This window comes from Vombatus ursinus, unplaced genomic scaffold (genome assembly GCF_900497805.2).
Source record: "Vombatus ursinus unplaced genomic scaffold, bare-nosed wombat genome assembly UNPS02014158.1, whole genome shotgun sequence".
Taxonomy (NCBI): domain Eukaryota; kingdom Metazoa; phylum Chordata; class Mammalia; order Diprotodontia; family Vombatidae; genus Vombatus; species Vombatus ursinus.
The window spans coordinates 5,394,500-5,411,584 of NW_020953936.1; the positions used below are offsets into that span (position 1 = coordinate 5,394,500).

The 17,085-nt window shown below is 38.5% G+C and overlaps 2 protein-coding genes across 5 annotated transcripts in view; one reads left to right on the forward strand and one right to left on the reverse strand.

Annotated features, from left to right (window-relative positions):
* The window catches only part of TRMO (tRNA methyltransferase O), a 28,920-nt gene extending 17,200 nt beyond the window's left edge, over nt 1–11,720 (reverse strand). For 2 of the 4 annotated variants that reach the window (XM_027859075.1, XM_027859074.1), the window contains exons 1-4: nt 11,155–11,361; nt 6,925–7,099; nt 5,717–5,874; nt 1,260–1,886 (exon numbers count right to left, since the gene is read on the reverse strand). In XM_027859075.1, coding sequence (XP_027714876.1) covers nt 1,260–1,886; nt 5,717–5,874; nt 6,925–7,099; nt 11,155–11,227 — 1,033 coding nt within the window. In that variant the 5' untranslated portion in view covers nt 11,228–11,361. Of the gene's footprint in view, nt 1–1,259; nt 1,887–5,716; nt 5,875–6,924; nt 7,100–11,154; nt 11,362–11,658 lie in introns of those variants that run through there. The other 2 variants (XM_027859076.1, XM_027859078.1) reach the window with 2 other exon arrangements.
* Nucleotides 11,481–15,690, forward strand: LOC114040872 (tigger transposable element-derived protein 1-like). Its single transcript, XM_027859073.1, has 2 exons — nt 11,481–11,615; nt 12,692–15,690. The coding sequence occupies exon 2, from the start codon at nt 13,302–13,304 to the stop codon at nt 15,582–15,584; it is 2,283 nt and encodes a 760-aa protein (XP_027714874.1). The 5' UTR covers nt 11,481–11,615; nt 12,692–13,301; the 3' UTR covers nt 15,585–15,690.
* Nucleotides 15,691–17,085: the final 1,395 nt, after the last annotated feature.

The following is a 17,085-nucleotide window of genomic DNA, read 5'->3' on the forward strand; positions in this document are numbered from 1 at the left end:
AACCTTTGTCCTACTTCCAGCCTCTTTAATCAAACAACTAGTTTCAACCAATTTTAGCTGGTTCTTGAAGCTCCTAACCCAAAGTTACTTTCCTTTCAATTTCCTCATACAGCACTTACTTCTCACACTACTGTTGCCCTTGTCCCCAAACCAGAAACAGCTTCTATCCCTGATTTTTTATCCGTGATTAACTGAGTCAATCCATTCAACTTTGGGACTCCTCAGGGCAGAGTTGTGCAGCTTGGTATTTGAGCAAAAACTCATCTAAAACACTAGATCAGGCTTCGTATCTCATCTAGTCATCCACAAAGACACCAAGGGCTTACTCAGCCCAGCAGGGATGTATTCACCTGCCTCCAGCTTGTCACCTGCAGTCCTGTGAACCACAGTGAAAATGACATCATTGCTACAGGAAAAGAAGTGATAATCCCAGTAGCTCCACCAGTGACTTTCCTGTGACTGCCTTGCTCCAAGCTATGCATTTTGTATTCTCTGCCCCACCCAAACTAGAAGGTAAGCTCCCAGAGGGCAAGGATGGGGGAAAAGGGAGTGCCATCATTTGTTTCCGTAGCCCCAGTGCCAAGTATCCATCAAGCACTTAATAAAAGCTTGTTGAATGATTGCTTATAGCTACCCTGACAATCCCTTAGGGTTTCCAGCAATAGGAATACATGGAATCCTAAACAGGGAAAGCAGTAGCCAGCATTTAAACAAATGCATATCCTAAAAGAATACAATACTACCCAATACTTTTGTTTTCTTTCTAGAAAACCACATTGATAAATACCTCAAACAAATTCCTTATAAAAAGGACTCTAAAAATATTGCCCTCTTTTTTTTTAATTTTTAATTTTTCTTTATTTTAGGCAATTGGGGTTAAGTGACTTGCCCAGGGTCACACAGCTAGTAAGTGTCAAGTGTTTGGTCTGAGGCCGGCTTTGAACTCAGGTCCTCCTGACTTCAGGGCTGGTGCTCTATCCACTGTGCCACCTACCTGCCCCTACCCTTTGTTATATACCTAACAAAAACACTTCACAACTTTCAAAAATGAGAAAAGAAGATCTGAAGGAACTAATTTTGTCCTAAGGTGATACATGGGGCAGCTAGGTGGAGCAGTGGATAGAACACCAGCCCTGGTGTAAGAAGGACCTGAGTTCAAATCTGGCCGCACACACTTACTAGCTGTGTGACCCTGGACAAATCACTTACCCAATTGCCTCCAAAAAACAAACAGAAAAAGAAGAAGAAGAAGAACATACCTGTGTGATCTTCTGAACTAAAGTGTTCAAGATCCATTTCCGCATGAGGTGTAAACCGGACTTCTAAAGTAGTCACAGGAGAATCTTTTACCCAGGATGGAACACAACTGGCAGGGGACGAGACACCCATGCTAGAAGGGTGCTGAGTCCCCGAGCTGTTTTCTTGTGTGGCTGCATCTCCTTCCACTACACTTAACCTATTGTCTATACCTTCCTTTGGCCAATGAAGGTCAATCCGGCCTCCCTCTCTGCTTGAACTCTGATTTGTTCTTGTTTCTAAAACACAATCTGCTGTTGTGCTCCTGCACTTACTGAAGGGGCATTTCCCTTCTGCTGAGGCTTTATCTTTCAAATATTTTCCTTCTGCTGTCTGGTCTTCAGGGTGTTTCCCCTCTGTGCTGTGGTATTGAGGCCTGACGCCCTCTGCTCCTTGCTGCCGCTCACAACGACCAGCTGTGTTGACAGAATGAGGCAAATCTCTCTGTTTCTGTTCCCTTTCTTTTAAGTTGAGCTCATCTAAAGGTTCCATCAGATCCTGCGGTGAATCATAGTCAGCTATATATGGTTTTATGTCCAGAACAGGTGTGCCATTTATCATGTCAATTCCAGAGAGGTATATGGCTCCTCCTAAGATGTTTTTAAAAAAGGGGGGGGATGGGAAATCATCTTAAAATTTCCATAACTAAAGAACAAATTGTCCATTCAAACAATTAACAGTCAAAATGCTACCTAGAATCACATTTTTAAAGACACTAATGCCCAAAAGAGTTCAAAATATTAATCAGAAAGCTAGTGACCACAGCAAAAAATTAAGTGCTGATGACTAAACAATGCTTAGCATACTCTCTGTACACAATAAATGCTAGCTGAATGACTGACTTACTGAGGAAGAGGGTACATTTGCAGCTTTCTTGCCATTCACAACCATTCAAGCAGGGAATCTTCTGTTACTAGTATTTAGCAGATAGGAAAATTCCATTCTCTCTTGTCCCCATGAGGACCTTAATTAAAAGGGAACCCAAAGAATCACAAACGTAAAAAGCTGAATTAATTTGTCATTTGATAGGTGGTTCCTTTTGTTTCTGTCCTATTGATATCTAACAGATATTAACTGTCAATTAACTAAGAGATGTTGAGAATCTAATTTAGAGCCTCTTACAGATATATCAGAGTAGCTAGGTGGTTCAGTGGATAGAGCATTGGGCCTGGAGTCAGAAAGAGACTCATCTTCCTGAGCTCAAATCTGGCCTCAGACACTTATAGCTATGTGAACCTGGGCAAGTCACTTAACCCTGTTTGCTTAGTATCCTCATCCGTAAAAGTGAGCTGGAGAAGGAAATGGCAAACTACTGCAGTACCTTTGTCAAGAAAACTCCAAATGGGGTCACAAAGAATCAGACATGACTGAAAACAACTGAACAACAACAAAAAATGGTTGTATCAGCTTCCCAACTGGTAGGCAGGGATAAGAATAGCATAAAAAGTATAACAAAGTCACTTAGCCCCAATTGCCTCCAAAAACAAAAACAAAAACAAAACAAAAAAAAGTATAACAAAGTAATTATAGCTATATCCTTTTGTTGTTCAGTAGTGTCTGACTCTTCGTGACCCTATAGACCATACTGTCTCTGGAGTTTTCTTGGCAGGTACTGGAATGATTTACTTTTTCCTTCACCAACGCATTATGGCAAACAGAGGTTAAGTTACTTGTCTAGGGTCACACAGCTAGTAAGTGCCTGAGGCTGGATTTGAACTCAGGTCTTCCTGAATCCTGACCCAGTGCTCTATCCACTGAGCCACTCAGCTGCCTCTTAGCTATATTCTAGAATCACAATACTTTGGATCTATGAGGGAACACAGAGATCTCTATCTTTTCATTTTACAAAGATGGAATATGGGGCCCAGAGAGGCTTACATCCTGCCCAAGGTTACTAATCTAGTTAGTAGTGGAACCACAACTAGAATCTATGTCTCCTGGTTTTCAGTCCCTTTCCTCACCATATGCTATTGTCTCTCATCGTTATTGTATTTCCTTTATTCAGCCTTGATAAACATAAAGTAGCTCTATTATTAAGATATTTAGACATACCACTTATCCAGAGTGGACTAAGGAAAAGGTGTGAGCCCAAAGCAGATATGACCCACTAATGGCCATCATCAAGTTTTATTTGGTGTTACTTTCAAATTTCTGCTAAAACCACCCTCTTTGTTCTCAATGGCTTCAAGGACTGGTTTGCTTATTCACCAAAATTATGATAACGATCTTTGGTTTTCATGAATACAGAGAGGGACTGACCTGTGATTCCACTGCTGTAGGGAGCTCCTGGTGAAAAACCCCTCTACCAATGCAAGGCAACACCTTCTCTGAAACTTAAGGGTCTCTGGGGCAGCTAGGTGGCACAGTAGATAGAGCACCAGCCCTGAAGTCAGGAGGACCTGAGTTCAAATCCAGCCTCAGACCAAATACTTGACACTTACTAGCTGTGTGACCCTGGGCAAGTCACTTAACCCCAATTACCTAAAAAAAAAAAAAAACTTAAGGGTCTCTGAGAGTTTCTGTGAGCACTCACAGGGTAAGAAATTTGCCCAAGGTCAGACAGCCAGTATAGCAGAAGAGGACCTTGCGCCTGGGTGGTTTTAGTCCAAGGTTAGCTGGTTAGCTATCTATCCACTATGCCACTCTCCTTTTCATGCATTAAAAACACTATTTTGACTCCGTGGGAAAATCATCATTAGAGCCAGAAAGAATGACAACAAGCAACCTACAAGTGCTACATGCTTGACCCAGAAAACTAAACAGTCTAGCTATATTTTAGTCTCTTTGTTTTTATAACTGGTTCCTGACATCAAAAGTTCACAGAGTAATCTGATATTTGAGAAAGAGGAAATAATATACATTAGCTATTCATTCCTAGATCTACACCAGAAAGCTGCATTCCTAAAATTTACTCTCTTAGCTTCCCCAAAAGATACCTTCACTGAGTTAAGATTTGACTTTATACAAGTCCAGAATACAACACGCACTCAAAGAACATTCTGTATCATTCACAAAAACAGAGTTGAAGACAGGTTCCATTTTGTTACCGAAGGCCTCTTATCTAAGTATCTACATGATAAACTCCTCACAGAAAATGTCAGGAAGCCCTTTGGTTGGTTGTCTGGTAAAGCCAAGGGACCCCCTTCTCAAAATAATGCTATAAAATACATAGATTACGAAGGAAACCAATTATATTGAAATACCGTTCCAAGAATATTTATTTAAAAATAAAACAAGTTCATGGACTCAAGGTTAAAAGAAATCTGCTTCAATGGAAACTTTTCTGACTTTTTTTAATCAGACAATGAGAACTATATAAAACATAAACTATAAACAATATAAAATGCCTTTGCTTTTTTGCCTAAACTGCCAGGAAGCTCAGTGGCAGATTCAACTGTAGAATCTCATAAAAATGACAGATTTAGGAACAGAAGTGACCTTGGAAACCATCTAGTCCTGCCCTCCCCTCTTACAGATAAGGTAGGTGAGGCCCAGAGAGATTCATTGACTTGCCGAGGTCACATATGTAATGACAGAAGTGGGGTTTGAGCCAAGGCCCTCTGACTCTAAAGTCAACACTGTCTTTCCCACTGAATTTCAGGTGTTCAGTATATACACTTCTCTTCTCCTTTGAAACTTGTTTCTGTTTTTACCTTTAATTGTGTTTTATATGTGTTTTAACCTTCAAAGTTTCTCTAACTTTTTGGGAAGCAAACAGGGAATAAATATTATTAAATAAATAAAAACAGCTCCCAATAGTGTATATCTCTCAGCATTTGTTATATTCTCAGCTACAGAAAACCTTATAATAATGAAGACATAAAATGTTATTGCTTCATACATGATCAACTCCTACAGAAAATGGCATGTGTCCTGAAGAGGGAAAATGAGAACTCAAGCAGTAAAATTTAGGAAAAGATTAGCCATTTTTTTCCAATATGATAACATTAAAAATAAATTAGGTGATAATATCTTACATTTCTATAGTACTTTAAAGTTTAAAAAATGTTTTCCTTGCAACAACTTAATGAGACAAAAAAATGAGAGTATCATGAGTCCCATTTTAAGGGTCTGAAAACTAAGGCTGAGAGATTAAATGACTTGCCCATAATCACACAGCTAGTAAGTGTCACAGTCGAATCTAAGTCTTTACTGCCTCCAAGTCCAGAGCTTGTTTCATTACCCCACACCACTAAGAAGGATAAACACAACATAGTTTTGTCTTTAGAGCTAAACATAAAAGAAGACTGATGTAATTATCTGTAAATTCAAGAATGTTTTAATTATATAAATAAAATAAAGATTGCCCTTTTAGTTATTTGTTCGTCTCAAAATTGTGCTTATTGAGGAGTTAACTGGATATTGTCTTGATATGCTTCTTTCTGCTGGGATTAGGAATGTAAAAAAGAATAAACGTCACCTTCCACTTTGTCCAGCTTGGCAAGAGTAAGTCCAATAGCATTAGGGCGATGGGGACTCCTTGTGGAGAAGATTCCAATCTTTGTACCATTCAACCGAGGAGGCTGCACTTTCGCCTTACAACTCAAATGACCATTTTTATGAAAAACAAACAAAATCCTGCCAGAAAAGCCCAGAATCACTTAGTTTGGAAAAAAAGAAAGTAACTTTTTGAAAACATAAAACAAGCACACAAATTACCCCCCAAACAATGATGTCACTGAGTGTAAAATTTAACAAAGACTTTATTACTTACTTTTGGGGTGAGAGGGAATCACTGAAAAGTGACAATGGTATAAAAAAAGCAGCTAAAAACATCTTTTTAAAAGAAAGTAAATTTAAACTTTTAGAAGGAAAAGAATTTTTATTTAAGCTATAGTCTTCACCAATACTCACCCATTTAATTAATAGATTCTGGATATTAGGGAGAGGAGGGGAAGGAGGAGTAGATAGAGATGTCTCAGTCCAAATGATAGAGATAAATATTAATGTAGTTTCTCTTGGAAGAGATGTGATCTTAAAGGAGGATACAATCTGTAAAAAGTCAATGTACAGCCACAGCTGTCCCAGCTCCTACACCACACTTTGGTTGGTTCAGCATTTTACATTTGGGGCAACCAAAATGACAAACCCAACTGGTTGAAAGTTATACTAACCTTGGGCACTACGGCAGGCCTGTAGGCCTTCCTCCTCCACCAACATGAAGAAGATATTTTAGAGTATGAAAGAAGAAAACGTCTAGAATAAATTATTTGAATCTGCTTCTTTCCTAATTGTGTGCTGTAAGAAGTGACGACAATCAGTTTGTGGGTTCATTGAATAATATATCAGAAAAACAACTTGTGTTAGGATTTTTTTCCATAGTATCACAGAATGTACAAATAAAAAGTTATCTAAAAAAAGGATACCTGCCCACTTTTCAGGTTATATACATCCTATCAACTTGTAGAAAAGTCAGTTTGGAACCAGTATTTAATCCACTTGTACTGATGAGAAGGACCTTACTTACATATGAAAGGCATTAATATAGATAAGCAAATTGAGAATTTCAATAAAAATTAATAATACCCCCCCCCAAAAAAAGTCAATGTACTTTCCAAAGTAACCAGTTATTTATTCCCTAGCAAATTCTGGGCATAAAAACCTACTACCAGTAATTAAACAACTTACCAAACATGTGAAAACTGTTCTAAGCCCATTACGGAATGTTCAGGATTGTTAAAGACACTTTTTCTTATCCTCAGACAAGCACGTGACAAGCTGCAAATGGTTGGCTGCCTCGGTGTACCATTCTTAGCTGAGAAGCATGACTCTATGTAACCAATTGGCTCAGTCAAAATATTACCTATAGAAACAAAAGAGCAAAAACAATTTTCCAATTTGGTGAGACAGCTGGGAGTATAGTAGTTAGGAGGTTAGAATTGAGTCATGAAAACTTGAATTCAAATCCTGCCTCAGACACATACTAGCCTGTGAACCTGGGCAAGTCCCTTAACTTTCTTCATCATCAGTTTCTTCATCAGTAAAATGAGGATAACACCAGCACCTATCTCACAGAGTGGTGGTGAGTACATAAAATCAGATAACATGTAAACTGCTTTACAAAACCTTAAAATATTACCTAAATGCTAGCTAGTATTATCCTCAATGATTATAATGCAACTAAAGGATCATAAAAACAATCCATACTGCTTTCTTGAGTTTTTTGGTTATAGCCAACTTTACTGCTTTAATATTCTAAATGATTCTAAGAATAATATAAATCTAGAACTAGAAAGAATCTAAAAGAAATCATACTGCCAACCTCTTCATTTTATAGACGGAAAAAATGAGACTTGGAAAAGTTATGTTTTTGTCCAAGCTCACATACCTACCTAGTTGCTAAAGAAGTGGGGAATGCTCTAACTACCAATCCAAAGTCCTTCCCATTAATGAATAATAAATGTTTGTTGCCAGACTTACTAACACAACCTTCATCTAATAACAAGTGTTAAAAAACTGGTCACTTAAAGGCAAAGTTTTTCACATAATCTCAGCAATGAAGAGTTAAATGTAACAAGAATCATTGATAGCTTTCTTCATTTGTGTCTTTGCCACATGACCCCCTAAAAAAAAGTATCCCCTGAATAACTATATCCAAATAGTCTAAAAGACTGTCTCTGACACAGATACCAAGGGGCATTTTGTGGGACGTCAAACTCAAAAATCACATGACATACCGTTTCAGAGAACCAAAGAGTGGAAAGGAGTCTTAGATCACTTAGGCTAGTAGTTGCCAGGAGATGACGAAGGGGTTTGCACTAAAAATTCTTTAATGATGCTTAAAGCAGTAAATAATAAGTATGATGCAAGTATATTTTCCTCTGTAAAAACAAGCATGTACATACTTGAATAACGTTTTATAATTACATAATATAAATTTTAATTTGCAGTTTTTGGGGGCAAAAGTTAGCATTTCGGTTACTGTAAGTTTGTTGTTCAGTTGTTTCAGTCGTGTATGACTCTTCATGACCTCATTTGGGGTTTTCTTGGCAAACACACAGAAGGGGTTTGCCATTTCCTTGTCCAACTCATTTTACAGATGAGGAAATGGAGGCAAATAGGGTTAAGTGACTTGCTCAGGGTCACACAGCTAGTAAGTGTCTGATGCTGAATTTGAACTCAAGTCTTCCTGACTCCAGGCTCATTGCTCATCTACTGAGCCACCTGAAAAATCTAAAAGAAAATTATAAGTAGTATATTAAAGTACAATGGAGATTCACAATACATTTTTTTCTTGCTGAAAAGGGCTTACTGAACAAAAAATGTTGAGAACCACTGATCTAGTCCAACCCTTTCATTTGAAGAAACAGGCCTAGAAAGGTTAAGGTTAAAGAGGTAGCCCAACATAGCTACCTCATCATTTTCCATCTAACTTCAGGTCTGCATCATCTTCTCCCCAGCCCCCATCCCCAACCCAGGATACTCTTCCCCACCTCCACCTCCATTTTTCAACTTCTTTTTATGTGCTGTTCTCTCCCATAAGGCTGTGAGCAACTTGAGAGCACGAGCTGTCTTTGCCTTCCCAGTGTCTTTTCCTTTCCCCAGTGCTTAGCAAAATGCTTGGCACGGATCAGGTGCTTATTAAGTGTTTAATGACTGACTGAATGATTAAGTGACTTGCCCAATGTCACAAAGCTAAGACAAGAACTCAGGTCCATTAAGTTTTACTCCCTGCTCTTGTGGCCATACCTAATTTTCCCTATATAGGCTGACATTAATCTATTAATTTTTCTCAGGCCTTTTGGAATCTGTTTATGTTTTACACAGACAACTTCTTGGGACAAATAAATCCCATCTTTATAAATGCAGAAGACAAAAATCTCCCAAATCAAAATTCTATTATAAAAGAAAGTTCCATTCACATTTATTTATTTCTGTTTCAGTTCCTGTACCCAAAGTTCTAGGTTAACAATGTACACATGAGCGTAGAGGCCATAATAATAATAGTTAGCATTTATATAACAACTAGGTGGATCAGTGGATAGAGTGCTACGCTTGGAGTCAAGTAGACCTGAATTCAAATCCAGCCTCAGATACTTATTACAAGTCACTTAATCCTATTTGCCTCAGTTTCCTCATCTGTAAAAATGAAGCTGGACAAGGAAATTAGAAACCACTCCAGTATATTTGCCAAGAAACCCCCAACGGGATCACAAAGAGTTGGACATGAATGAACAACAAAAATTCATATAACACTTTAAGGTTTGCAAAGCACTTTACAAAAATGATCTTATTTTATCCTTACAACAACACTGAAAGGTAGATGCTATTATTATCCCCATTTTGCCGATGTGGGACTGAGGTAAACAGCAGTTAAGTGAATTCTCTGGAGTCACACAACTAATAAGTGTCCTGCGCTATGTGCCTTGATGACCATCTCACCCAATTTCCATGGTATGAAGGAGAGAGCTGTGCTGGACTTACAGACAAGGTGCAAGTCCCAGTACTGCCAAGACTTTGCATGACCTTGGGTAAATAATTAATCTCTCTGGGCCTACTTCCTAATATATAAAATGAATGATGGACTGGAGGAGACTTCTAAGGTCCTGACCAGCACTAACAGTTTCACAGAAGCAGCTCACTGACTTGAAGAACTTGAAGGAGCCTAAGAGATTACCAGGAGTCCAAACCCTCATTTTCCACTCTCAGCTAGATGACTGTTTTTACTTTTCTTGTTATCCCCAGTTCTTAGCACAGTGCCTCCAACATAGTAATAACAATAATATACATTATATATGTATATATCATACATATAACATAAATACGCTATATAGATAGATAGCACTTTAAGATTTGCAAAGCACTTTACATGTTAATTCATTTGATCCACAAAACAATCCATTTAACAGATGAGGAGACTGAGGTTAAGCAATGAGAGAGATTAAGTGACTTGCCCAACTATAAAGTGCCGGCCACAGTATCTGAACTCTGGTCTTCCAGACTCAAAGGCTTTCACAGAAACCACCTAGTAAGCATTCAGTATATGCTGTTGATTGACAAAGTTGTTGATCACCTCAAATCTACACACACACACACCCCTTTGACTTTCCACATAGTTCTGATTTATTCCATTTGCTTTATTATTATTGTTTGCTATTATTTCTAATGTGCTTCCAGAGCTAAATCCTGGTGGATGGGGGTTGGAGGCGGGGAGGGACATGGAGTGAGGAAGACCCAAGCTCAAACCTGCCTCACCTACATACTAGCTGTGAGAGCCTGGGCAAGTTACTTAACCTTGCCGTGCCTGGGTTTCCCATCTGTAAAATGTGAATAATAATAGCACTTCACAGGGTTGTTGTGAAGTTAAAATGACATAATATATCGGCGCTATATAATGAGTTTGAGGATCAAATGAGTTAACATGTTAGTGGTATATAAAAGCTAGCTATAGGACACCATCTAGAGCTTAGCTGAGCAGGCTGGTGCAGATGAGTCGATTCCAATCACCTGGGGGAGGAGTGACAAAAAGAAGGAAGAAGAGATGATTTGGGGATGATTTTCCCTCAGACACTGTACCCACCCTTACCCACACCCCAGAGTCTTTCCTATACTCTTCAAGCCGGGGTGACCATGGGGGTAAAAAATGATTAACATTCTAATTCACTGAATCTATTCTAATTCACTATTCATTCACCACAACAGATGGCTGCCACTAACTGTAAGGAAACAGGTGCGGGGGAAGGCGGGGAGAGAGATGTTCTCCGAAATAAAGTCACTAAGGTAAAGCAAGCGCCCAGGAAACAATCTACTATCGGAGGGAACTCCTGCAGGGGAGAAGACGCTAATCACGTGACCGCTCTTCACGTGACTGCCCGGCACGTGACTTTCCTCCAATAAGGAAACAATCCCTTAAGTTACCTGTTTCTAATGCCGGTTTCATGCACCCACAGGTCGAAGCGGGCAGGGTCGAAGGCTCTTCGGAATGCTGCATGGCGTCAGTCTCCTCGGCCTGCTTTAGAGATTAAAACACAATACTAATGATGAAGATGATAACCACCAGCTCCCGGTACCCAGCCCGGCGAGGTTCTCTCGCAGCTTGCGGGCCGACGGTCCCCGACCCCAACGACGCACAGCATTGGCTGGAGTCCCGCGCCTGCGCAGGAGGGGGGGGAAGAAAGGGGAGGGGGAGGGGCCCTGCGCGGAGCGCGCACGCGCGCGGCCTGTCCAAGGGCTCGAGAGCCGCCGCTGCTCTTCTGTTGGCGTCGTTTCCCTGGGTCTCTAAGGCAGCCTCCGCCCTCCGGCGTCCGCCGCCCTCCAAGGACAGGTTCACCAGCGGACAGCGCCGAAGATCGGTTGGGGCTTGCACGCACTAGTCCCAGGTATCTTTGCGGGGAGAGGCTCGCCGGCCCGGGGCGCACACACCTGTGATCTGTGTCAGCTTGTCTAGGCTGGGCCTGGGCTGGAAGGTCCCCCGGGGGAAAGTGTCGCCGAGCGTGGAACCGCCCCGCTGGGCGCCGGCCGGGGGGAGGGGCGGGGCGCCCTGGCCCTACCGCCCCACACCCACCCCACCCAGCCAGGGCGGTTTGGCAGCTGACCCGGGACGCAGACCCAGAGTTTGGGGACACGCAACGTGTAGAAGCAGGTTAAATGGTGTCTTCGTAGACGTTATGTCCTTTATTCAAAAACTTTGTGCTCCTGTCTTTAAAAAAAAAATTCATTCCACCACCCACACCTAAGTGCAGTGATAGATACATGAGCATGTTTGATGGGTTTTTTTTAAAGCACCTACTATGTGTCAGGCACTGCTAGACTAGAAAGAGAAGTAGGAAGAATGAAGACAGACCCTCCAGGTTGTCCTAAAAATCTTGGTGCAGGTTTTAAGCTTTAACTTGAGAATAATAATGATAGCAAACATTTATGTGGCGACTGTTGTGTGCCAGGCATTTTGCAAGTTGATTTTCACAATCACCCTGGGAGGTAGGTGCTATTATTAACCCTATTTTACAAATGAAGAATCTGAGGCAAGCTTAATTGTTTTGCCTAGGGCCACAGAGTTTGTAAATATCTGAGACAGTATAATAATAATAATAGCTAACATTTATATAGTGTTTACTATGTGGGAGACACTGTGCTAAGCCATTTACAATTATTACCTTATTTGATCCTTACAACAACCCTAGGAGGTAGGTGCTATTAATCCCCATTATGGGTTATTCCCCATTTTACAGATGAGGAATCTGAGGCAAACAGGTTAAGTGATTTGTCATGAGTCATAGAACTGTAAGTATGTGAGGTCTGGGTTTGAACTCAGGTCCTCTTGACTCCACGCCCAGTGCTTCTATCCACTACTACTAACTTAGGGGAAAAATACTATTTGAGAGTTTAATTATTTATATTTCTTTTGTGATTATTTAATTTTGAATGATACATTTCTAATTTAAATATTTTGTTTCAGTCTCTTCGATTGAAGATAGCAAATATTGAAGAAAGTCAACTGCATTCTCTGGTTGGCTGAAATCAAGTCTACAACAGCAGTAAGAAGAAAATTCACTTTCTTTTATAAGGAGGCTTCCCACAGAAATTTAAATAAGAACTAGATGAAAAAATTAAAGGAAACTGGCTCATTTCAATATAAACGTAGATTTGGGAGACTCCAAGCAAGCAAAGAAACTGTGCCTGAAACTGAGGGAGCAGCATTTGTATATGAAGCATAAGAAGGTGCATGTAGAATTTTAATAAGAAACATCAATATTTTTAAAATTTAAATAACCTCCAATGTCACTTTTTTGTAAGTTTGTAGCAAGTATTCTTCTTAAGTTATTACAGCTAGGTCATGATTAATGCAAGTTCAAATAATTCAAAATTCAGTTTCCTGCACTTATAAAATGAGAGCAATTGAGTTGAATGTAAGCCAAAAATCAGTTGATGCAGCGTGTGCTAGTCAAAGGTTTTAACTTGCAGATATGTCATTCTGCTCTTGCCTGTCATAGTGTGCTGATGTAATTTGTTGCTGTGTACCATATTACCAATAGTTGCATTAATTTTTTTAAAAAGCCCATAACAAAATGGACAAAAGGAAGAAGACTTCAGATGGAAATGCTGCCAGTGTGAAAAAAAAGAGGCTTGTTATTACATTAGAACAAAAATGTGATGTAATTGAACGGCATGAACGTGGTCATAGTAACTCCAAAATAGGGCGAGATGTAGGAATGCCAGAATCTACAGTACGAAATATTATAAAACATGCGGGTGAAATTAAAAAAAAAGGCAAAGTTGCATCCACTTTTTGTGGTTTACAAACAACTACAAGGAATAGAAGTGTTACAATGATAGAAATGGAACGTCTTTTAGCTGTGTGGATTGATGATTGTAATAAAAAATGCATTCCTCTTAGCAGAGCTGCCATTCAGACAAAAGCCTCAAGTTTATTTAAAGCAGTGAAAGAAAATGGGAATGAAGTAGATAGTGAGGAAACTTTTTCTGCCAGTGGTGGTTGGTTTGATCGCTTTAAAAATCGAGTTCATTTGCATCATGTTAAAATTACCGGAGAGATAGCCAGTGCAGACGAGAACATGGCAGCCAACTATCCCGATGTTTTGAAGAAAATAATTGGAGAAGGTGGATACACTGATCAACCAATTTTTAATGTGGGTGGAACAGGCTTATTCTGGAAAAAGATTCCTTTCAGAACTTATATTTTTAAGAAAGAAAAAACTCAACCTGGATTTAAAGTGTCTAATGATCACCTGACAATTTTTGAACAGCGAGAATGTAGTCATAGTAATTCTAAAACAGGACAAGATGTAGGAATGCCTGAATCTGCGGTACAGAATATTATAAAACACACAAGTGAAATACAAGGAAAAGACAATGTTGCACCAGCTTTTTGTGGTTTACAGACAACTACAAGGAATAGAAGCGTTACAATGATAGAAATGGAGCGTCCTTTAGCTGTCTGGATTGAAGATTGCAATGATAAACACATTTCTCATAGCAAAACAGCCATGCAAACAAATGCTCCGAGTTTATTTAAAGTAGAGAAAGAAAATGGAAATGAAATAGATAGTGAAGAAACTTTTACTGCAAACAGTGGTTGCTTTGATCCCTTTAAAAATCAAAGCCAATTACATAATGTTAAAATTACCGAAAAGGTAGCTACTACAGATGAGAATATGGCAGCTAAATTTCCTGATATTTTAAAGAAGATAATTGAAGAAGGTGGATACACTGATCAACAAATTTTCAATGTGGATGAAACAGGTTTATTCTGGAAAAGGTTGCCTTCCAGAACTTACATTTCTAAGAAAGAAAACACTCAACCTGGATTTAAAGTGTCTAGGGATCGCCTAACACTTTTACTAGGAGGTAATGCAGAAGGGGATTTTAAATTAAAACCAATGCTTGTTTACTGGTCCCGAAATCCTCATGCTCTGAGAGGCTACAACCAACAATCACTTCCAGTTCTTTGGAGGTCAAATAAGAAAGCATGGGTAACTAAAGCTATTTTTGAAGACTGGTTTTCAAGTTATTTTAGCCCAGCTGTCGAAAAATATTGCAAGGACAGCAACATTGCCTTTAAAGTATTATTGATTTTAGATAATGCCCCAGGTCATCCAACTACACTTGGTTCATTGTGTGAGAATATAAAAGTAATTTTTTTGCCACCAAACACAGCATCTTTATTGCAACCCATGAACCAAGGAACCATTGCGACATTTAAGGCCTACTACCTAAGAAAAATTTTTGAACAGGCAGTTGCAAAAACTACAGGTGAGGAAGTAATGTCATTAACTGACTTCTGGGAAAATTATAACATCAGAGATGCAATTGAAAATATTCATCATGCTTGGCAACAAATAACTACAAACAGCATGCGTGAAATATGGAAGTGTATTTTGCCACATTGTGCAAATAGTAATTCTGAAGGTTTTCTCTCGCAAAAGCAAGCTGTTATAGAAGAAATAACAAACACAGGAAGAAAGCTTGGTTTTGATGAACTAGAAAGTGACAATGTCCTAGAATTATTGGAATCGCACTCGGAAGAATTGACTGATGATGATTTTCTTCATTTAGATCAACAACGAGTGTTTGAAGGTGTTGACAATGATACTGAAGAAGCAGATAATGTACAAATGAAAGAGTTCAATCTCAAAGAATTTGAAGATATCTTTCAAGCTTTAGAAGTTGTGAAGCAAAAAATTATGGATGCTGACCCTAATGTTGATAGAAGAATACAAATTCATCAAGATGTGGATAAAGCTCTTTGCACCTACCAGCGTATGTATGAAGATTTAAAGAAGGAGAAGACAATTCAGTCTACACTGCTAAAATATTTTAAACAAGAATAACAATGTTTTCAGCATATCGGTGTAGGCTTATCTTTAGGTAAGATATTCAATAATTTAATTTTATTTTCTTAATTTTACTTTCTATAGCTACATTATTACTTTGTAATAAACTTGAATCAGAAGTACATTTTTCTTGTCTTTTGTTGTTATGTTAAAAAACCGTAAAAAAAAAAAAACCTTATTTTAAATGTTTTCATTGCTTCTATCTGGCTAGAACTAATAACAATATTTTGCATATACTATAACTTCAAATGCAACCACTTCACAGGAGTCATTATTCAGGATTCATTAATCAGGATCTAGTTGTGAAACTTAAAACTGCACTGAGATTTTTGGAACACCTCCCTCTCCTCCCAGCTGTCAATCCATCCCCTTATTAATAAGGAATTTTTTAAAAAGAGAATACAGCAGTATAGCAAAACTACATCGATTCAGTATAAAAAATATGTGCAATATTCAAGACTCAGTGTTCCCCCACCTCCGCAAAGGAGATACATTTTTTCAGCATTTTTCCAGAGCCAAGTTTCTTGGTCATTATAATTATTTAATGTTTGGTTCCCATCAAAAGGCGAACAAAGTGAGATTCAGAAGAGGCTTTTACCCTTTTAACTATTCTCAGGAATAGTTCAAGGGACATAAGATAAAATTGAGATAACATTCAACGAATTTACACCCTAGTAGAATATATTGCCTTTCTCGAGTCTCATGTCATAACTTGAGTTATTCCTGGTCTTGCTATTTATTGTAGAACATTGAAGCCAGGTTCTGTGTCCTCATTTGACCTCATTTATAAAATAAGGGGTTAGATTAGATGACTCTCAGGTCTCTTCCAGCTCAAAATATATAATCTTATTTGAACTGTACAAAATTCCTTTTGAAATAACAGGGGTGGATGTTATACTCCTTTTACAGAGAAAACTGAAAGGTAGAAATTAAATAGCTAGTAAATAATTGACAGTCCTGGCTCTTCCGACTAACAGTCTAGTGTGCTTCCACTCTTCCTAACAAGCATAGTGTATTTACAACTAAAGGAGCAAAATGTTGTTGTTTTTTTTTAATATTACCATGTAGCTATTGCTTACAACTAAAAAGTATTTATAGTACTTAAAATGCAGTAACATTATATAAATCAGAATTTTCTTGGCATAGCTCCAAATTTTTAAAAATAATATATTTTGGTCAAATTTCAAGATAATTTTTCAGGAAACCCTTTTATAGTGACAGAGAAGTATGTCTACCAATGAAATGTTTGTGAGGCATAATAATGAATCTTCAATGTGTAATTGCAGCTAATTTAATAATACCCACAGTAGCCATTTTTATGAACTCTAAGGAATGATTAATTTCAACAAAGGTTTTTATATCAAATCTTCCTTTTGTAAAAGAATATGACACTACTTCTACAATACTTCAAGAATCCACCAAGATTTCAACCTTTGTGAGCCTTAGTAGACATCTTCACGAGTTGCTTTGTTGAAAGAAAATCACCTAACGACAAGCA